The sequence below is a fragment of the Merops nubicus genome, unplaced genomic scaffold, assembly GCF_000691845.1.
Source record: "Merops nubicus isolate BGI_N331 unplaced genomic scaffold, ASM69184v1 scaffold11127, whole genome shotgun sequence".
Taxonomy (NCBI): Eukaryota; Metazoa; Chordata; class Aves; order Coraciiformes; family Meropidae; genus Merops; species Merops nubicus.
In genome coordinates this window covers 42,892-65,624 of record NW_008618333.1, presented here as the reverse complement: position 1 = coordinate 65,624, position 22,733 = coordinate 42,892, and the positions used below count along the sequence as shown (strand labels likewise).

Sequence of the window (22,733 nt, the reverse complement as noted above, 5' to 3'; positions counted from 1 at the left end):
CAGAGGAAGAGAGTCTTCATACCAGCTGTAGCATTGGTGGTTTTTTATGAAACCATTCAGGCAATGACTAGACAATTTTATGTACGCTGCCTTTGCTTACATGAAATTTAAAATCTACCTATACCAGTAGTTAACTTTTGTCATTGTTTTGCCTGGAGACCTCTTAAACTTACTAGGTTTGTGTTTGGTTTTTTTTTTTTCTTTGGAGGCATGCTTCTAGAGGATGAACTCTGCTTTCTGGAAGGCTGACTTTGCCTGGGCTGTTGCATGGCTTGAGTCTTTAGAACCATTTTATAAAGCCTTGACAAAAAAGTACTGTTTATATCTGCCAAGTTCTGTTTCTGCTTGATTCAGAAGTTTGGGGGTGGGAGATGCACTGAGCTGGACAATCCTGTACGAGCAGTGAATGATGTGCTGTAGCACTGGCACTTGAAGACCTGCTGACACCTTACAGTTGCCCTAGCAGATCTAGTGACGAGTGGGTTCCTGTTGAGAGGGGACAGGTTTGCTTACAACCAGCAAGGGTTTTCTTCTGTTTTAAAGAGCTGCTCAGTTCCTGCGGAAAATGGCAGACCCTCAGTCCATTCAAGAATCCCAGAACCTCTCCATGTTCCTTGCCAACCACAACAAGATAACACAAGTAAGCTTTAACTGTCTTTTTTTCAAAGTACCTAATGCTTTAAAAAACACTGAAAATAAAAGTCGTCCGGTTTGGCAGTAACTGTTGATCCCTGTGGAGTATAAGTAGTTGACTAATATCCTTTTCTTCTTTTTTTCCCCCAGTCTTTACAGCAGCAGCTGGAGGTGATTGTTGGCTATGAAGAGCTGCTTGCAGATATTGTGAATTTGTGTGTGGACTACTATGAAAACAAAATGTATCTAACGCCCAGTGAGAAACATATGCTTTTGAAAGTAGGTTTCTTTTTGGTACAAAATTTAAAAAGAATGGTTGAGGCAGGACATATATGTTTGAATTCTGATTGGTTGGTTGGTTGGTTTTTTTGTTGATGTTTTGTTTTGTTTTTAAATGGAACCAAATTAACCAGATCACTCAAATGATTCCTTTTTCTTTCTTTTTTCTTCTCCATTTCCTTTCTATTTTATTACATACTAAATTTATTTACAAAGTTTGTAATCTCTTTTTGTTTTGTTTTGATAAATTGAAATTGACCCAACTGAACTGCAGCCTTGTTAGGAAACTAACTCCATGGAATTGTGTTTCTACAAAGTGTAACGATAACAGAAGGGAATTCTTATGTTTTAATTCTAGATGTGCAACAAGTTTGTATAAAAAGTGGTTTGGGTACATAAAAGATTTCTGGGAAGAAGCAGCTTAAAGTTAGGGTTTGTAAGTTTAGTTAGCTGGAGTATGTACATGTAATGAGAGGGTGCTGGGCAGCATGAGGTGTGGTTAATGTTACTAGCTGCATATCTCGCAGTGGGAAAGAACATACAGAGTAAGAATTGAAAATTTGCCTCATTAAAAGTATTTGAGTCCTTTCAGTGTGTAACTTCTGAATAGTTCTGTTTATTAGGACCACACTGAAGCATCATAAGACAATATGTGAGCTCTAGAACACTGCACTCTCTCTGCAGAGGTGTGCAACATGTCTTTCATATCTAGGCCTTTCGTTTGGTACATGCATGCTTAGAACACATTCAGTTGCTAGTTCTTAGCTCTTGCTATTGTAAATACTGAATTATAACTTTGTCAATTGAATAACTTGGACACAATGTAATTAGGTACTTTTTGGGGTGTTTCTGAGCTCTTGAGTGTGTAATTCGGAGATGCACCGAAAGCCATAAAAAGCAATAGCTCAGAGATGTTAGATCTAAACTTCTGCTACAGGTCAGTTTGCACATACAGGTTTTTAATAAAATGGAAGTGGAAAAAAACTTGTCTAAAAATAACCAGACTCTAGTTTCAGTGATTTTTGATTTTTTTTTTTTTTTTTTTTTTTGGTATACTAAACCTTCATAGAAACAAGTAGCATCTTTTAAGGATAACTGATCAGGCTAATATTAATGTAGAAACTACTGATATGCATATAATAAAAGAATACTACAGAAATGTATGTATTTGAGAACGTTTGAAAGAGGGTGGGTGTTTCAGGACCATGTTTTTAAAGTGTTACGTTTTTTCATGATGTGAAGAATGGTCTTAGAGCAGCAGGTTTGTACCCCTGAGGTCCTTTTGCAGAGAGGTTTGTTTTTCTCTTTTTCAGGTTATGGGCTTTGGATTGTACCTGATGGATGGAAGCGTCAGTAACATCTATAAGCTGGATGCAAAGAAAAGGATAAATTTAGCCAAGATAGACAAGTTCTTTAAGGTTGGTTGAGAGAAGTGTTTCTTACTATGTGATTTTAAAGGCAATTCCCTCTGCATTTTAAATGTAATTACATAGAATAAGGATCACTTTGGATCTTCATATGGGTAGATAATAGTTTCCTTTAATTAAGATTTGTGTTTAATAACTGATCTAATCTGATTTATTCCCTGTGTACAGCAGTTGCAAGTTGTTCCACTGTTTGGTGATATGCAAATTGAACTTGCAAGATACATTAAGACCAGCGCCCATTATGAGGAAAATAAATCCAGGTAAGGAGGCAAAGGAAACAAAGAAGGGAGTGTCTGGCCTGGGAGAAGTCAGACCCTTGGAGTGTAATTTCATAATCACCCATTAGTTTGTGGGTCTGTGGTAATTAATAGGATTTTTGCCTCCGTCTACTATTTGGTGTGGGTATTTTGCCATTAATGCACTTCACGTAATAAATACAACTAAAGAAATGCATTGTTTAAAGATCTTTCTATGCTGCTGAGCTCATTCTTGCTTCTGTGACATTTCTTATCACCTGGGTTGCAGGAAATGAACTTTATCTTACACTAATTTCTTTTTATTTTTTCCTTTAAATATGAAACTTTCTTTAAAAGAAATGAAGGATTTTACTAAGCAAGGTGAGCAGTAGTAGTGCATGGGTAAATAGGCATGTGTATATTGTACACGGAGCGGCAACTTAGCTTGTCTCCCCTTTTTTTTCGGCTAGGTGTGCAGCACAGCAATGTGGCTGGAAAATGCAGCCAGTTTTTACATAAATGGTTCCATGGTTTATGGTTATTGCTTTTAGTGAACGTTACTGTGCTCCTCCAAGTCCTTCCCTTCATGCAGTTACATGCATTTAGAATGTATTGCTTTGCATTTTAATTCCTGCAGAAAAAAACACATAACCTGCATGTAATTGCTAAGAGAAAATGGACAACAGTGGGCCTACTGAGCTACTAAAAATACAAGGCTACTTAACATGACATTCTTGGTAGCATGTCTTTTGTGTCCCTCTTGATAACATGTGGATAGTATTTAGTAATGCCTTTTTATTTTATAGTTAGGAGCATACTGTAGGCTTTTCATAGTTAAACAAGAATAACAGAAAACAATCTGAAGGTAGCTAGATGTATCTTACAGCCTATACCTGTACTTCTGCCCTGCTTTCAATACTTTTCAGTCCTGCCTCTAACTGAATGCTCCTGAAGATAGATGCTGGTTCATGTTTCATAGCGACAGCCTTTAAAAAAAGTACAGAAAATAAAAAAGATTTTCTTAAGACTTGGAAGAAGTGCTGTTAGAACTCAGAATGGCAATCATCCCTAATGGATTGTGCAGGGTCAGAGGTAGAGGTGTGAGGAGAGGAGAGGCCTCAAGTGGAGGAGAAGGAAGATTTTTTTTTTTTTTTTTTGTGTATGTGGTTCTTTCTTTACAGTAGTAGTGGTGCTGTTAGGTGCCCTAAACTGATTTAGATGGTTCTTTTGTTGTCTGCAACAGATGGACGTGCACGTCTTCCAGCAGCAGTCCCCAGTACAATATATGTGAGCAGATGATCCAAATTAGAGAAGACCACATGCGTTTCATATCAGAACTGGCTCGTTACAGCAACAGTGAGGTGTGTGGGATTAGAGCTGTTCATGCAAATTTCTCATCACTGGTTAACAATTTTTGTCAGATATACGAGGAGCAGGTAAACCTCAGGCTAGGTAAATAACAAGGTTGATCACTTGAATCAAGAAGAGCTGACTGCAGGGCTAGCACCCAGTCTCCATATGATATTTATACAATTTATATTTAAAATAATGATATATCTTACACATGGCAGTATTCTTCTGCTTAAATGTGTGTTTATATCTATCTAGGATATATATCCTAGAATTTTGGTGTGTCTCTTTTGGAATAGGTTGTCCAGCTCGTATTTCAAATGGGTGCTCACAGCAGTTTAAATGAATCTAAAAGTTAAGAGATTAGCAAAGGAAAAAAAAAAAGGCAAGCAAGCACATGTATACACATGTATACATACATAGAACATGTAACATACATGTATTATATTGAATTAGCGTCCTGAACTCATTTGGAGCAATATTTTGGTGATTAGGGATACCAGTGGTTTCCATGACTTGACCAAAATCTGTGAAACTACATCAGTCTCTATGGGAAAAAATCTGTTATTAATGCAGGTGTTAGGTTGCATATTAGGAAGAATTTCTTTACTGAAAGAGTGATGGAGCATTGGAACAGGCTGCCCAGGGAGGTGGTAGAGTCACCATCCCTGGAGATGTTCAAAAAACATGTAGACATTGTACTTCAGGATGTGATTTAGTGGTCATGATACTGTTGGGTTGATGGTTGATGATCTCAGAGGTCTTTTCCAGCCTTAGTGATTTTGTGATTATATGATGCTGTTTTAATGCTTAAAAGAAGTCTATGTAGAAATTTGGCTATGAATGCTGAATACAGCATGTTCTAACGTGAATTTGGGTTTTTCTTGTTTAATAATGTTGTAGGTGGTGACTGGGTCTGGTCGACAGGAAGCTCAAAAAACAGATGCCGAGTATCGGAAGCTCTTTGATCTCTCTCTCCAAGGTCTGCAGCTTCTGTCCCAGTGGAGTGCACATGTCATGGAAGTGGTATGTTATCTGGAGAATAAAACCAGATGAAAAAGAGGCAGCTTGGTGAGATCGGGCAGGCTTTGCTCTAATGGAATGAAAAATTTGTGGTGTTTTGTTTCCTTAATTCCCTTCTTCATTCTTCCTTCGGTCCTTTGCTGTTTCTGCTACAAACCATATTCTCAGAGGAAGGCACATGAAGTTCTCAGAGGCTAGCAATAAATTAAGTGCTGCTTTGAAGATCAGTAACATGTACAATCTCATACAGGACATTGAGTTTGTTATATTTAATGGATGGGTGATCACCTGTGAGCCTTGACGAGATGTTTTTATATTGCTATTAATACATTGATTTTGGAGACTAAGATATCATTTTCCTCTAAATGTTATTTAAAATTATATTCTGTTAGAAATATCCATACCAATATGTAGTCACATGGGAAGTGACAGAACAACTTCAACTGGCTATGTTTAGACATCATCACTTAGTAAATTGAAGCATGTACAGTCTTAACCAAAGATGCATAAATGCATGAAGAAGCTCCCGTTGGCTTTAAATTAGGCTTTTCATCAAAAGGAAAGTAAATGTGGGGAAAAGAAATTGGAGAGGAGATGAATGAGGGGAGATAAAGAACTTTCAGATTTGTTTTTCTGTATTTTAAAACTAGATGCCAGCTAGAAAAATGACTGTATTTTTTCCAGTAAGAAACTACTTAAGACAGAAATTGCAGGAAGGATGCAGGACTCCCTTTTATGTTGCAGACATTTAGATAAAAGCTGCACATCTTACCCATACCAAAGCATGTTCTAGGAAGGGTTGAAACAGATGCAGTATGAGAGAAGCCAGACTTGTTCCTCCTCTGATGTCAGAGGGAGCAACAATCCGTTTGCACAGCATGGATCCAGTGCAGTCACAGTGGGCACAGCTAGAGACCCCGTTGTCTTTCTCTTCTGTATTTTTAACTCCCTCTTTTAAAAGCTTGTAGATGATTCATGCTTTTTCCTGCATTATCTTATTTCTATTTAAATCAACAGGGTATCTTATGTAGAAAATCTTTTTCTCCTTTTCTCCTTCATAAGAGAAGTTTCTCTCATCTATTTCTGGGCTCTGCGACGCCCAGGCTTTCTCCCTTTATTTCTGTCGCTGCAAATGGCTGCATGCAGACTCTCTTCACAGTGGCAATCTTCTGTAACTTTATTACATTTCTGTAGCAAGTCCTTTGTTCCTGGCTCTGTTTTTATCCTCCCAGTTTGTTATTATCACTGCTTTTCTGTCTTTCTGATTTGTATGGATTCCCTTAAGTACTTCTCATGTAAGTTTGTGTTTACCTTCTTCCTGTCCTCTGACTGAGAATCCATTCTGGAGTAGTCTACTTACCTGTTTTCTGCATTCAGTCAGTGTCTGAGAACCTCGGTACATGAATCATGTTCAGTTAAAAAGTTTCAGCATAAATTTGGTGTCCAACTTAATCCTGTCAACTTAATCACCCTCAAATACTTCATCTTTGTTTGATAATTTCCCTGGCATCCTCTTTGTACAGATAACACAGCTATTTCCACACTCTTAAGCCAAGGGTACGCACACACACACATAGAAAAAACGCCAAACACCAAACCAAACAGTGTAGTTTTCTGCTCTTTTGAATTCTAATTGTCAATATTTGGCCAAGCCAGAAGTTCGTTTTTTTTTGTGTGGGGATGTGATGGATTTTTTTGTTATGCTCTGAGGCCTCCTGTGTTTCTTGTGCTTGAAGTAGAGAAGAAACTTTTGCCTACGCTAGCATTTATTTAGTAAAAAATACCCTGAAGTGCATTACCTGCTGAGTGTGAATTGTACTTTTTGAGCTAACACACAATTGCTGGCTTTCAAGAAAATGTTAGGCAAATTATTGTTTGACATTTCCACTAGATGATAGTTTCAGAATTTATGCAGGTTTTGAGACTAGTGCCAAATATTATTTTTCAGATATTCTTGAAAGCACTGGAATATTTCTTAAAGCGTGTTATGTCCACCTATGTTTTGTGTTTCTCATGCCTTTTTTTTTTCTCTCCCATCTTTTTTCTCCCTATTCTTCTGTGAACTGCAGTATTCATGGAAGCTGGTACACCCAACTGATAAATATTCTAATAAAGATTGTCCTGACAATGCAGAAGAGTATGAAAGAGCAACAAGATACAACTATACGAGTGAAGAGAAGTTTGCTTTAGTTGAGGTAAGACAAATAGTTTTTTACAGGGATTTTCCAAAGATTGGTTCTATACAAAGGAAAATGTTCTGTATAGTCATTTTTTACACCCAGTGCCAAAAGACAGCATACCCTGTGTTGTCCATGAGAGAGCATGTTTTCCTCCATTCATTGTGTACAAGGAGCACAGCAAAACTATACCTTTTGGAACTTGCTAATCCTCTTTTTCTCATTTTCTGTATTTAGAAAGAGCTTTTGAACATTTATACAAACTAAGAATAATCCACAAATTTATTTTTACAGGTGATTGCCATGATCAAAGGTCTTCAGGTGCTGATGGGAAGGATGGAAAGTGTTTTCAATCATGCCATTCGCCACACCATTTATGCAGCTCTTCAAGACTTTGCTCAGGTCACACTTAGAGAGCCATTAAGACAAGCCATTAAAAAGAAGAAAAATGTCATTCAGAGGTAGTGTTCTCATTTTCATCTTCTATGTTTCTGCTCCCAAACCTTATTAAATTTGCTGCAGAATTGCACAGCTGTTTAAATTTGGCTTCCTTAAGTCTGTTACTCCAGTATTAGTCTGTCTGTTATCCAAAGCTAGCCTGGTCCAATATGTGTAGGAAGTTGAAAAAGACTGAAGTGAAAAAATGAATGGCTGCTCACATGGCTACAGTAAGAGTCCAGGCTGTCTTGAGTCACTCAGGACTACCACAGGAAGTCTTGTGTTCCTTGTAGTTTATTTTTATTTTAAGGAAACATAAGTACAATAATATTGAAAGCAAGACCAGTGTTTTTATTTTGAAGAAACCTGTTACTGTCCACCTTCCTTATGATTCCAGTGTTTCCTCTCCTTCTGTCTCATGTTTACATCCCACTCCATAGCCTTATCTCTGCCCTCTTGGTATCCTGCCTTGTTTCTCAGCTTCTGCTGCTTTTGGCTTATTAGCTTTACTCTTCTCTTCCAAGTTCTCCATCTGTCTCCATACTGACTGGTGGCATTTCCTGACCTTTTTTTTTTCCCCCTAATTTTTTGCTCTTAATCTTGACTCTGCCATTTGTTTACTCCCACATTTCATTGCATAGGTCTTAGGGATGAAAATCTTTGGCTAATTATTGCTAAGTGCTCTTACTGCCACAAAAATACTGTCATAAGCATAAAATAAACAAATTGCTCCAAATTATCAGTTTTCAGGGAGAGTCTTTCAGACACAGAGACTTTCATGAAATAGGGAAGTATTGCTTTCATACCTGCTCAGATCTGGGAGAAGACATGGCTTGGTCATTCAGCATGCCACAGGATATGGCTGACTGTGTTTCTTACAAGTATCTGAAGTCCAGTTCAGTATTTGGAATTAGAAGCATGAAGCTGTTCGTATAAATTCCAGCTGAATCCTGGACTTCTGCTGGAAACAGGAATTCCGCTGCTTCTTTTCATTTAAAGCCAGAATTGTCTCTCTTTAATTTGGTTATAATCTGCTTTGGTTTGATTGAATAATCTGCGTAAAGGAGAACAAAATGGCTTGATGTGCTTGCTCTAAGGATCCCAGAGGTGAATTCTCAATAACTGACTCTTGGCTCTGGTGAACCAGTTTCAGAGCTCAACTTTCTTCTGACAGAGGAGGAAGGCTCTGGACGATATTTTTTTTTTTTGTAAACACTGTAGAGTGATTGTTTTGTGGATGTGGCATTCTTGAATTTGTTGTTGAAATAATTTGTAGTTGCTCTGAGTTGTCCCAGGGTCCCAAATGCTGTTGCAAAATTTCTGTGCTTGTGGAAGAGTGCTTAAAAAAAAAAAAATTAAAATGTTCTCATCAGTGCACTTGGATGCGAACTGGTCTGATGTAGCTTGAAATGTGGTCAGTGTTTTACAGGCCATCAGAAAGACAGTCTGTGACTGGGAAGCAGGCCATGAGCCATTCAATGACCCAGCTCTAAGGGGAGAGAAGGACCCCAAAAGTGGTTTTGACATCAAAGTCCCCAGGCGTGCAGTGGGACCCTCCAGCACTCAGGTATTTTCCTGTCTGGTGGTTGTGATATCTGTCAACAATCATTGCATGAAACGTTTTCTGCCTGGCCTGAACTATTTAAAAATGGCAGGTTTTGGTTATTTTTTTTAAATGCCAAAAATCTACTCTGATTATATATATATTTTTATGAAATTATACATACTTAACCAAGATCCTCTGTCTGGGTTGCTGTCACTTTCTACTCTGATGCATAATTTTTCCAAGTGTTCAATTTATTTAATTTAACCTCTGGGAAGAAATATTTTCTCACTGAGCTCATAATGTTTTTTAAATAATATTTTTGAATTATTTTATTTATTTCTTGACTGACTCCCATCTCTGGTATGGCTGGTGGATTTTCTTGCAAAAATACGTGTAAAATAGAAACGATTGTCTGTAAAATGTGGGAGCATATTTGACTTCTGACAAGATCCCTCTTAATGTTCAGTAATGAATAATAAAACTGCTCCCTAAAATTTACTTAATCTCCTGCTCCTGATAAAACAAGGTTTTTCAAGTGTGTTTTCTGTGGTAGTCATTAAAATCCCATACTGAGATGGTCGTTCTTGTTACCTCCATATAATTTTATTTTTTATTTTCTTTGTGAATTTGCTTGGAGAGTGTATGGTCTGATATTCATAGCTCATCAAAGAAAATGAGGTACTGAGCACTTTGTGTGAAAAATTGAAGGCAACTGTGGTTTGTAAAGATGACCTTTTAATACCTAAAATCTATGGGCAAGAGAGCATGTATGGATAATAATCTTGGGTAAAAAAAGTTGCTTAAATAGAGGTAAGATGAGTTTAAAGAAGATTCTGTTTTGGGGATTAGAAAAAAATGTTTTGAGTTCTGATTTTCAGGGGGTGTGGGGCGGAAGAAATTAAATATCACCACCAGTATCCTTCTGCTGTGCTTGGTATGTTTAAGGGCTTTGTTTCAGTGGCTGCACCAGGCTGTTCAGCATACATGGTTCTGTCTGCTTTTCCTGCTTTTGGGCTGGCACACTTGTCTGTCTTGGCTGACAGAAGGGAGGTCAAGTACATCAATTTTAGATGGGTTTTTCTCAGTCTCATGCAGTTGTAAAATGGCTACATATGAATTGGTAATACTTGGAAATCTTGGAAAGCATCCTCTGAAAAGAGCAGGAAATTTCCCTTTTGCTTGAGGGAGCACCAGATTGCAGTGACTATTCTGAGTGAAGAAACCTTTTTGTATGTCCCTCTCTGCATGCTTGCTGTGCTGCTTTTCATTTTTAACAAACTAACACGTTTCCTCTGCTTCTGTTTCCCCTTCCTTATTTACCCATGTGTTTTTATTAACGGATTCTCTCTCCCCTGCCTGCCCCTGTCTGTTGGTTTTTAGCTCTACATGGTTCGCACTATGACAGAGTCCTTAAACTCTGCTGAGCTGTTGAAGCAGCTCAAGTCTCTGGGACTGGAAAAGCTATTGCATGTGACACACAAGTTTCTGAGGCAGTCCTACATCTATCCGCCTCTTTTAAACTTTGGTGGTAAGACATTACTTATTACTTTTACTTTGTGTGGTGATACGAGCTGTTGCACTGCGAGCGGCGTGCTGCCGAGCGCCCGTGGAGGTCCCCTTGGCCCGGGCAGGTGTCTGTGCCGGTGCGTAGGCTAGCGGTGCGGCCGTTCCTCTCCCCTCAGAGGCTGTTACCCACACAGGGCCAGTTTTCCATTTGAAGTGGAGCAGTCGCTTACTGGTAGTAATTCTCAGTGTTGCTCAACTAATGTACCGTGTGTATTTTCCTTTTTTCCCCCCCTTTCCACCACAATTGTTTCCTTTAATGATACAGCTTTACATGGTGAGAACTATGTTAGAGTCCCTCATTGCTGACAAAAGTGGTTCCAAGAAAACCTTGAGAAGTAGCCTTGAGGGGCCCACCATATTGGACATAGAAAAATTCCATCGCGAGTCTTTCTTCTACACTCATTTGATAAATTTCAGTGGTAAGATATGTAGATGATCAGTGTCCAGCTTAGCATGTCCTAACACCTCTAACACGACCTGGAAAATGTTTCCGATTGCCTAAGTCAACTTACCTTTGGTTTATTTTTCAAAACCCTTGGTCTGTCCAAACTTTTTCTGAGATGTGAATGTGGTGGGATTTTTATTTCGACTTGTTATCCGTTTGTTTATAATGTGTCAAATTTCATATTGTTACCTCTCTTTTCTATTTTTTTTAACGTACGTATTTATATAAACAAGGGACAGATAAGCCTATACACACTGAAATTTTAAAAAGGAAGTAGTTTTTGTGCTTTGTTTTTTTTTGGTTTTTTTTTTTTTTTTTCCCTGGGTTTGTTTTTTGGTTTAAGTACAGAGTAAACAAATTCTCTGTTGTGGTAAATTTGATGTCATTTCACTACTCTTACTATTCAGTTAATTGTAATCGGAAACATGCTGTCCTAAAGAATTCACCTACTGACATTGAATGTATCTAGTCTTTGTCATCACCATGCTTTGTTGTCTTTCATTTTTGTTTTGCTACCAGACTCCTTTGCCCTCAGAGAGGGGGGAGCCTGTTAATGTTAGTCATAGTGCTACTGGGGTACAGCACTTCAAAAGGTCTTCAGAAGATCTTAATGTAAAAAGTTCATTCCCGTTTTGGTTCTCAAGCCTTCTGCAGAAGAAGGTTTGTTCTGAGAGTTTTTGGAAAAGGTGGGAAGCACACCTTTATGCCCTTGTCAATGGCCTTAGAAACTTCTTGTTTTAATCCCTCATTCATGTGTCTGTCATTTCCTGCCCATCTAATCAACAGGATCGTGTGGAGTGATTCAGTCCTCCAGGAGGGGAGATGGTACTGGTGGATCCAGTACAATTTTGTCTCCTTCACTTGCCATTTCCCAAGTTCAGTCTATGGCTTTCCCAAGCCCCAACTGAGAAACTAAACTCAAAATCCCCCTTTATATGTGTACATAGTTTTCCTGTTTAACTGGTGGTCTGGTTCGCTTCCATGCTTTTTTCTGTAATAAGGCACCACTTTGGGGGCCGCTGTGGAGTTCAAAACTCTTGGAAAAAGTCATGGGCTTTATATTTTGAATTTGGTTTACATATCTGGCCTATGTATAGCTCTAGTGACTCACGCCTGCTTTTTTTGTTTCACATTGCATCATCAGAATCACAGTTGTATTGTTTCTGATGTATTTCTATAAGAAATGTAATTCTTTCTTATTTATTCTGAAAGAAACCCTGCAGCAATGCTGTGACCTGTCCCAGCTGTGGTTCAGGGAATTCTTCTTAGAGCTGACCATGGGAAGAAGAATCCAGTTTCCCATTGAGATGTCCATGCCTTGGATACTGACGGACCATATTCTGGAGACCAAAGAAGCATCAATGATGGAGTAAGACTTACTGGTGCTCTTGCACTGCATGATTATTCTTAATGAATGCTGTTCTTTATTATAATGTTATTACTTTATTTGGCTTTAACAAGCAGTCACTGAGAAGGTGTTCTAAACCTTCATAAAATTGTCCTTTTACATTTGCCAGTTTTCAGATTGTCAGTTTTCTTTTTGAAATGAGTAATTGAAATACAAAACCTTTTACATAAGCATCATTGCACCAGCCAAATATGTTTTTCCCTGGGTGAGTTCTTCTTACTCCTCAAAAATGTCAAATATAATGCATAATGGTAAAAGCATAGTTCCACTTTGATGGAAAGCCACATCTAGAAAACAAGTTTCAGTCTGCAAATGTATCTATACAATTTCTGAACTGATTTAACTTTTGCAGAGGAGAAACTGATACTATAAACTGAAAAAAAAATTACCCTGTTTGCATGAACCACCTGTAGATTACAGTGCTGACTAGCTTAAAACGTCTTGACTGCACCATCCTAATCATGATCGTAACAGCTATAGACATGTAACTCTTTTTTTATTCTTTTTCATTCAGGTATGTTCTGTATTCTTTGGACCTTTATAATGACAGTGCTCATTATGCACTTACTAAATTTAAGAAGCAGTTCCTCTATGATGAGATTGAGGCAGAGGTAAAGTAACCTTACCTACTGGAGAAAAATAGTCTGTACCTGAATGTGAAAATTATGCTAAAAGCTAAGACCTATTAGAAGAGATAGATATGGAACAGTTGGAGAGAACAGACAAAGTGAGAAGAAAGACGAGAAGATGGGTAACTGGTTGGGTGATATGTTATGAGGAAAGCTGCAGACTTGTGCAAAATGCCTCAAATTAATGCTGAAAACTCAATGTCATTTTCTTTTGCACTGGGAAATTTGGATGCATTAACTTTCTTAATTATGTTTGATAAAAGTGGGAGGTCTTGGGTAAACTCCTCTCTTTTAATTTTAAGTATCTCTGTTTTCCCCACAAGGTAAACCTATGTTTTGACCAATTTGTCTACAAGCTGGCAGACCAAATATTTGCGTACTACAAGGCAATGGCTGGCAGGTAGTTCCAGTAGTGACATCTTTTATTCCATGCATTTTTGTTCTGCTTTGCTGTCTGATAGACTTTAAATGTTTTCTTCCTTTTTTAATAGCCTGCTTCTGGACAAACGATTACGATCAGAATGCAAGAATCAGGGAGCCACCATTCAGTTGCTGCAGTCTAACCGCTACGAGACGCTGCTGAAACAGAGACATGTCCAGGTGAGTGAACACATACTCTGTTGTATTCCAGCTGCTTGGCAATTTTCCAGTGATGTTGATTTATGGAGGTATATAAAACTTTCTCTGCTTTATGTTCTGTCATTTAAGTGGCATAACTCACGTTATAGATCAGCGTTTTTTTTTTGTCATACGAAGGAGTAAATTAAGAAAAGAACTTAGAAGATCCTGTTTTGATGTGAAAGTCTGTTGTAGTTAAGCAAACACAAGCCAAACAGGAATGTCCCATGTGGTAGAGTTGTCTGCCTAGTAATGTCTTTCATCAGTTTTCACTATGCTGTTGGCACGCCATGGAAGCATAAAGGTGATATAAATACTTAGGTGTAAATGCAACTTGTGATTGTACTTCTTTTTGTGAGAATTGGGATGTGAATTGTAGGACCTCATTTGTTCATGAATTTATAAATTTTGTCCATCTGCATTGTTTCTCTGTGTTTGGAATGCAGGTTCACCACGTGAGATCTGTTGTTCTGTGCACTCTCATAGTCCTTGGACAGCTTGTCTCGTAATTTAACTTTCGGTTCAAAACTTCATAGTGTTTCTTTTCTTTTAGCTTCTTGGTAGGTCGATAGACCTGAACCGACTGATCACTCAGCGAATTTCAGCAGCCATGTACAGGTCAATGGAACTGGCAATCGGTCGATTTGAAAGTGAGGATTTGACTTCCATTGTGGTGAGTGTTGTGTTGCAGTTTTGCCAGAGCAGTATCCCTACAGCTCGGGTCTAGATACTCGTTTTGTTTTGTTACAAATTTAATTCAAGCAAATTATTTTGTATTTCTTTTATTAGCCTTAAGAATCATAGATATCTGTCCTTTTTTTTGTTGTTTGTTTGTTTTCATTATAAATCTGTCTTTGTTTGCTAATGGCAGAAGCAAAAAAACTTTTGTCTGGTTTTGCTAGAAGTCCTCTCAGCAAATATTTGTATAGCCACTCTTGAAAGAAGAAGAGGCTGAATGACTAACAGGAAAACTTGTTTTATCCTAAACCTTAGTTAAATCCCAACACATATATAAATAGGAAATAATTTAAGCAGTCTTATTAGAAAAATAACACAAGTTTTCCCTCTGACTTTTTGCTTTAATTTTTCTGTAAGTGTGAAATCATACAATGCTATAGTTGAAGTTTGTCTGGTTTTCTAAGTCTAGGTTGACAAAACCTCTTACCAGAGAAGCAGCTTAGTCTTGCAAAAGGCATTCTTTTAGTCTCCTCCAGCTACATCATAAATTATACTGGCAAATCCTTTGTTGTCATTGTAGTATACAGTGGGCTTTGTTAATTCTGATGTGCAACCAAGGTCCTTGGGAGTAAGATTGTAGAGAAGGCATACACTAGGGGCCACAAGCAAACAAGGAAAATGAGCATTCTTCTGATTTAAATGTTTATAAATGCCCACTTATGTTTGTGCTTATAGATAAATTGCAGACCAAAAAAATACAGCCTTGTCCTGGTAGAATCAAAAGGAGTTTGTTTACACAGGCAGCTTGGTTTTGTAGCATGACAAAAATAATTTTTTTTGTGGAGGAACAAGATCTGACTTGTGCCTGTGGAAGAAGAGCATCTGTGAAACATTGGTGTCTTTTTGAGTAAGTTTCCTGATTAAAATGCTGAAAACCAAATTTTATTTCCAGATGGCATGAATTTGACAAGTAAATCTGCAATCAACAAAAACGAAAAAAATCAGACACATTCAGTTTGACTGGAATGAAAAATAAACTAAAAGTAATGCAACAAAGTTTACCATTGGTCTTTCCATAATAAGTATTTTACCAGTGAGATTTTATCATGCAGTTAACTACCTTGATTTAATTTCATTCCTTGCTGAAGATAAATACTGAGGTCGTGGAGCCCCTTGACTTTTCAGTGCGTAGTGCTAAAACCTTTGTATTGAAATGTAGTTTTTCTTTGTTAGGTGCAGGATTTTCCTAGTGGCTAGATGAACAGAAACCACTGATGATGTGTTTCTTGGGTCACAAGTTCTCACCCTTTCTTGAGTTAGAAAGGGTCAGGGCTAAGATGTTGTCCCTCTTCCATGTTCCTTCTCCCCCGTAGCCCCTTCCTTTTTTTTCCATTTTATGCAAAATAATTTCTGCTGTAAACTGTTTGATTTCCTATGTGAGAATATAATCCTAATAGCTTAACTAATCAGTAATTACTGCTGTTTTTCAAGCTAAATAAATTAAATGAAGGTAGTTAAGACTGAGCTTTTTTTTTTCCCCTCAGATTGGACTCAATAATGTAATAACAATCACAGTGGTTCTTTTTCTGTTTACATAAAGTAGATGTTACTCACAGGTTTGAAAATCCTTTGAAACATGAAGCAGTTAAATCTGACAACACTGTATGGGAAGATGACCAGTAGTTTGATGCACAGCTAAACAAAGCCACTGGGCATTCCTTGACTAGCTCATTATGTAACAGTTGTTAAAAGCTTGAAACCCATCTACAGTACGGACCAATTTTAATGAACATCCTTGAAGTCTCAGGAGGTTTTAGTGAGAGATAGTTACAAAACAATCCCAAAAAGCACTGATTTTTTTCCAGCTTTTATCGTTGAAGTAAAAGGCTGAGGGAGAGTCAGTTGTTCATTTTGACATCTTTCTAGTCTTCTTTTTAGTCAAGGTTATTGTGCTGAGTTTCTCAACTTTATTAAATGCACTGCTCACCTTCTTTCCTCTTGTTTCTTTTGTAGGAGCTGGATGGCTTGATAGAGATAAACAAAATGACTCACAAGCTTCTGAGTAGATATATGACCTTGGACAGCTTTGATGCTATGTTCAGAGAAGCCAATCACAATGTGTCAGCCCCTTATGGAAGAATCACTCTTCATGTCTTTTGGGAACTCAATTATGATTTCCTTCCAAACTACTGCTACAATGGATCCACTAACAGGTTAGCATGGCAGCCTTTTGTTTGCAGCAGTTCTTCTACCACCCTTCTGCAACTTCTTTCCTAGCAAATGCTGACAGTTCCATCTCCATTCACTTAGTGTGTTTTCCACTTCTAATGCTTTACTTGAAACGAAGCAGCATGAGTCATTTTACTGAGTACTGTCAAGTGTATGAAAGGCTGTTATTTGTCCATAATAGAAGTCAAATGTAACTGCAGCATCCAAATTCTGACATTTTAATGACTTAGCTATTATATGCTGAAAAATAAAGTGAGTCCAAAAATACTGCAAAGTGCGTATCAGGAAGATGTTTTGGTAAAATGGACCCTCAGCTATGAGATGATGGAAATAAAATTAGGTTCCCGTTTCTGTGTTAATGGGAAAAAGAGGATTTTTTTTCTGGAGAAGGGAAGAGTTCAGTGCTCACTGAAATGACAGTTGCAGCCTTTAAGGGGAGTGAGTAATGGAAATAGAGAAAGGCAAGATCTAAAGTATGAATGAGGGGAAGGTGCAGTGCTTGAGACTTTCGCATTTCTGGGCTTCCTCTTTGTGTGCTGTTTTTAGGATTTGTGTTGCTTTTAGCCTTTACTGAGATTTTGGTTAAAACCCTATGAAGTGACAGTAAAGTGCTATTGAATACTGAGCTGTAGGAAGAGAAGGAAGCTTGTTCTCATCTTTCACTGTCTCCTTGGAGAGCTTTCCAAGTCTGACATGTTCATGATCGTTATATTGCATTCTAGATCCAAGATTCTGTCTGAAAAAAAAAAGTGTGGTCTTTGTGGTTGAGTTTTAGCCAAGAAACTTCTGTTAAGTGAATCTGTTTGCACAGGAGAGTTGAATGTTGTTCTGAGAAAGCTACTGTGTAATTGATGCATCAGGGATCAATACTGGAATATTCAGTGCAGTGTATTAACAATCATATAAACATAATATTAAAATAAAAACTTGATTAAATCCTTCACCTGTCAGCTCTGAAGGACATACAATAACTCCTATAACAATTCAATCTGTGCTCATTATGTCTGTTGCTGCCTTGCTGTTAGGCATGGACTACACACTGATGGGCTCTCTGCATTCGACTGTATAGGTTACTGTGTGCAAATACAGGAGTGCACAGTGAGGTGCTCTGTGACAGCTGCTAGTTTGATTCTTGACAGGTAATGTCTTTCATGAAAGCTACATGTAAGCAAAGGAAGAAACATTACAATGAAAGGCTAGAAGAAGGAGAAATAAGCATTATGAAAAGCAGAGAGGTTACTTGGCAGTTGGGGGCTGGAAGTAAAGCTCCCAGAAAATGTGTAATGCCCATGGCTTGCCTTTTATTAGTTTAACCACAGCCCAGCTGTAAGGGTCTTTCTTTCAAAGTCAGTGTTTTGGTCAAATTAACTTGTATCCAGTACCTTTTGAAGCTCTTTTCCCAAGAATGCTTGAATTGTGGTGATTTCAAACATCTGTAAAGAGTTCAGATTGTTCAAAAACCCTGCAGGTTTGGTTCAAAGGCTAAGGCTATTCCCACAGAAATACTGAAAGACGTTGCACATTTAATTATTTGGGGCTTAGAAATTTTTTTAGATCTAATAACATACTGAGATTAAATAGTGAGGCTGCTATTAAAAGATTTAGCAATTTAATAATTGCGGTTGCCAGTTTTCTGAGATTTAGACTCATTAATTCTGGGCAGCTGCACAGCTGTGTCCAGACTTGGGTGCAATATTTTGTGGAGGAGGAATGGGGAGATGGGCGAGGGGACCTCTGTGGATGGCCTGAGCCATGCTTTAACCTCAGCTAGCAATGAAACACCACCCAGCTGCTCACCTGCTGCATGGGAGAAAAAGACAAAGTCATGTGGGGTGAGATAAGGACAGTCCAATAGAACAACACAGAGAGGAAGCAACAGTAATAATGATAATACTAATGAAATAATATAGAAAGAGAGTGATATAAACTGCTAGGCTCTACCAGTAGCCAGGACGCACTTTCCCTGCTCCAGCCGCACACTGAAGCCACATGCTGAAAACAGGCACCTTCCCTGGGCCAGCCCTCTCCTCCTATAGAGGGCATGACATCAGTATGGTAGCAAAAATTCCATTGGCTGGTTTGGTTGTTTATCTCAGCTGCAGCCTCTCCCAGCTTCTGCTGAAAATTAACCCTATGCTGGCTGAACCCAGGACACAGTGAAATCCGAGGCTGTTCTTAATCCACCTGCTATAAATCACAGGGAACAAACTTTTGGGTATTGGCAGGAGTGTATGAACTGCAGAGATCTCTCTGGTCCAGTGTCCTCACACCAGCAGCAGCCATGCAGAGGCCAAGCATGAAAACCAGGAAGGGTTGGGGTCATTTTTCTCCCAGGCAATGTGTTGACTTCCAGCAATGATCAGGTGTTTCTACGAAACAAAAACACTGGGATGTTAGTGCATATTTTGTGGGGAGTGGTGTCAAAGACTTTACTGAAGACTAAGTAGACAATACCTACAGCCTTTCCCTCATCTACTACGTGGGTCATCTTTGCTATGCTTGTTCCTACATCTGTATTTTTAAATTTCTGTGTGTCTTTGTGGAGTTAGGAGGACTAGGGCTGTCTAGAAGGTGCAAATGACACAAGGACAGCTTCCAGATTTTTGTTCTTTGCCCCTTTTCCACTATCTGTAGCATTGCTTTTTCTATCATATTTTCTTTACTAATTCTAAGCTGTTTTTTTCCTTCCATGAATGGAACGGAAATAAATGACTGCATTTATTTGAATTGAAGATTTTCTGTGCTTTCTTGACACAAATGATACAAGCTTCTGAAGACAGTAATCAGACTTGCAGGTCCATCTCCTCTTGACACATTATCCAAATCCCTGTTCTCTGCTAAAACTTCACATGTATAGCACTCTTTCCAATGCAATGTGATGTGTTTCTTCTGAGGATACAGATTTGTCACAGAATGAACAAAAAAGAACAGCTTTTTACTTTTCAGTCTTCTTGCCTGCCTGCCTCTCCCTGTTCTTTTTGCGAGCTCTGTCTCATACTGTTTTTGAGGCTACTTTTCACACCAGAACATCTGTGTCTTCCTGTCTTGCCTATACTCTGGTAGTCACTGTTCAGAAGTATTGCAGCCCTTGCAGACAGTGCTGGAGCAAACCTGAAAAGCAAGACTGGCAGCAAAAATGACATTGTTGCTGCTATGAAGAGCTAAATGGTGCAGGGATTTAGGCTTATGCAAAGTAAGGGTGACTGTATTCAACTGCCTTCCCCTACCTAAAAAAAACCACCTAACCAATCAAAAAAAGCCTTTCTGCCAAAAGGGAAGGTGATGGCAGCAGAGTGGCAGATACCTGTTAGTCCCTCATGCTCTGTTTCATCTGCTGTTTCCTCATGCTTCAGTTTATAGCCTTCTCCCTATCCTGACACTCTTGTTCAAGAAGGTTGAGTTAGATCTAGTATTTTCTAACAGCAGAGGTGTAGAGCTACCTTTAGATCTAATAGACAGGGCAAACTAATCTGAGGAGGCTGGAAGTTAAAATGTTCATACCAGTTAGATAGGGAAGTGCAGAGGGACACTTTCTGTGTAAGCAGAGAGGGGGAATTGTGGTATCTTATTACTTCTGAGAGGGAACTCAGAAAGTTTATGAATGAGTTTCTGATCTGATGCCTGCAGTAGCAAGGCAGAAGGTTCATTGACTGAAGTGGTCTCTTTCAGATTTCTCCTTATTTTCTTACAGCAATTATGGTAATTAGAACCTTAGAATCATTTAAGTTAGCTTGTAAAATGCTTGCTATCAATTCCTTCCTGGTAGGTATCACAGAAACACTGATGTAAAATGATTTGATCCCTGAAATACTTACCTTGGGGCTCATGTTGTTCAGCAATCACTGGCACAAAGCTTTGGTAATCCATCAGGCTTTTCATCTGCTTAATCTGCTTTGACTGCTTACAACCTGCATTGATTAAGATGGATAAATTGCTATGAGATCATCAACACTGATTAAAACCAAAAAGAACTGATTATCTTGGAGTATGCCAAAACGTGCATCCAGCAGTATCCAAGGGGAAGTAAAGATCTGCCCAGTTTTGGCATTGATATTCAAAGAGCTTCAGTCCTTCAAAGAGATGTTTCTGTTTCGAGGAGGAGGAGCAGGAGGAAGCCAACCGGCAGGATATCAGAAAGAAAACACACATACACATAATGAAAAAGTTTGAAGAACAGTAGGTGATGCTGAACTGTAAAGGGTTCTATATATCCCTTAGTTTTAAGGGAATAAATCTCTAATATTTATCTGGATCATATTTTGGGATTAGTGACATAGCTCCTAGAATGATGCACTTTCTTCTGTCTGTTGTATTCTCATTCTTAGCCATCACCCCTTCGTGAGACAAGTGATTGGATCTCTTGCTCCTATTTCCTTTTCTTGACCTCTTTCTTCCTCTATTGGCATCTTTCACCCAAGAAAGTATTAAAAAAATGCTTGCTCCAAGTCTTTAAGAAAACTTTAAGGTTAATTAACTGCTCCTCTAAAACACTAGAGATGCAGAAACCCCCTAGAATGTAGGGAATCAGTGGGGAATACACAAGAGTTACTTGTGCTTGTACAGAGCTAGTGAAACTTAAGGATTTTGTCTTGGAAGTGTTTCTGCACTAATTTCTGAGGTTCTGATTTCTTCTCAGTCCCAATAGAGTCTGATTGGTTTACTCATAGACACTAATGACACTGTAATTCAAATATATTCATAGTGCCTTTTTGAAAAGACTAAGAATTATAATTACTGCTTCCAAAGACATGGGGTGCACCCATATTTATATTCCAAAACACTCTTTTCCTTGTGAGGGTGTTAATTCAGTGATAAGAAAGAAGCTCTCGCCCAACGCATCTGCAGGCTGAAACCCCGTCTTATCTCAAATGACATGGTATCTCTTTTGATTCTTTCCTTGTAGAGATTTTCTTAGGGCTTGAAAATTGATGTCAGTTTAAAAAGGAGCAAGATTTGCAGAGAAAGAAGGGGGAATAGAGTAATCTCTGAGACTGTCATATGTTGCAGATTACTTGGGATTCCATCAAATGTTTACAGCATCTCTGGTAAACTCATTAATGAAATATCTGTGCAGGGAACAGATTCAAGTAATCTCAGGAGGAAGTTTTCTGTTGCTATATAAGTGAGAGAAGAGGGAAAATTTGTGAACTGAGGAAATGTAAATGTAAGGAGATCTAAATTATATACACAGTATCAAAAGTAATGCACCTTTCTTTTTTTTTCCCCTCAAAAGCTCTGAAGGCGAGTGCTTTCTAGAATCCAGCAAGCACAAGTACTTTTGGAAAGACAGGGCTAAAATGCATATGAATAAGTAGCTGAAACCATGGATACACCTATTTCTGAGCAGGTTAAAACAATGCAGAAAACCTTGTTGTGAAGGTACAGATTTTTACAAGAATGGTGCAGATTATTCAGAAGTAAAACACAGTGGAAATAATTGTAAGCAGCATGTTACAATTTATACATCTTTGGGTAAAACCATTTTTAATTGGCATGGCTCTTTCTGTTTTCAGCTGGAAAATTGTTGTATTAAAAATAGAATTGCATATGTTATTTCTAAGAAAAATTGATACTTTTTGTGTACTGATTAAATGAAACATATTTTAAACAAAACCAGATCAAAATATAATTGTATCATATGATAGGATAATGTGCTGCAATCTTTTCCTAGATTCATTTATTTTACTCAGCTATCACTCAGAACAGCCTGTTCTAATACAAACATTTGATGGACACTAATCAAATAGCTGTTTTCCTTTTCCCTGTGTATATACAGCTTTGCACCACTTACCAAGAAATCCTTTTTAGCAAGGTAAAAATTAGAGTAGCCTTACAGCCTATAAGCATACACTGATTTTGCCCAATGATTTTGCCCCGTTCAGTAAAGTTAAGCAGAATCAGAATTGTAGGATATGTTGATTAACTTCTTTCTGCACTGAAACAGTAGAGCTGCAAAATGTGTGTTACACACTTAACGGGCACCATCAGGGGTAGGTCTGTGCTGCTTGTTCACAAGGGCACCGGTGCCCCCAGAGTTCTGCCCAAGCAATG

General features: G+C 38.2%; 1 protein-coding gene across 2 annotated transcripts in view; it reads left to right on the top strand.

Annotated features, from left to right (window-relative positions):
* The window catches only part of CYFIP1 (cytoplasmic FMR1 interacting protein 1), a 55,489-nt gene that overhangs the window by 4,745 nt on the left and 28,011 nt on the right, over positions 1 to 22,733 (top strand). For both annotated transcript variants that reach the window (XM_008943407.1, XM_008943406.1), the window contains 16 exons: positions 544 to 640; positions 784 to 912; positions 2,226 to 2,330; positions 2,508 to 2,599; positions 3,819 to 3,936; positions 4,829 to 4,951; positions 7,018 to 7,143; positions 7,420 to 7,586; positions 8,983 to 9,130; positions 10,941 to 11,094; positions 12,333 to 12,489; positions 13,043 to 13,139; positions 13,481 to 13,557; positions 13,649 to 13,757; positions 14,329 to 14,448; positions 16,467 to 16,666. In XM_008943407.1, the coding sequence (XP_008941655.1) occupies positions 544 to 640; positions 784 to 912; positions 2,226 to 2,330; positions 2,508 to 2,599; positions 3,819 to 3,936; positions 4,829 to 4,951; positions 7,018 to 7,143; positions 7,420 to 7,586; positions 8,983 to 9,130; positions 10,941 to 11,094; positions 12,333 to 12,489; positions 13,043 to 13,139; positions 13,481 to 13,557; positions 13,649 to 13,757; positions 14,329 to 14,448; positions 16,467 to 16,666 (2,019 nt within the window). The remainder of the gene's footprint in view (positions 1 to 543; positions 641 to 783; positions 913 to 2,225; positions 2,331 to 2,507; positions 2,600 to 3,818; positions 3,937 to 4,828; positions 4,952 to 7,017; positions 7,144 to 7,419; positions 7,587 to 8,982; positions 9,131 to 10,940; positions 11,095 to 12,332; positions 12,490 to 13,042; positions 13,140 to 13,480; positions 13,558 to 13,648; positions 13,758 to 14,328; positions 14,449 to 16,466; positions 16,667 to 22,733) is intronic.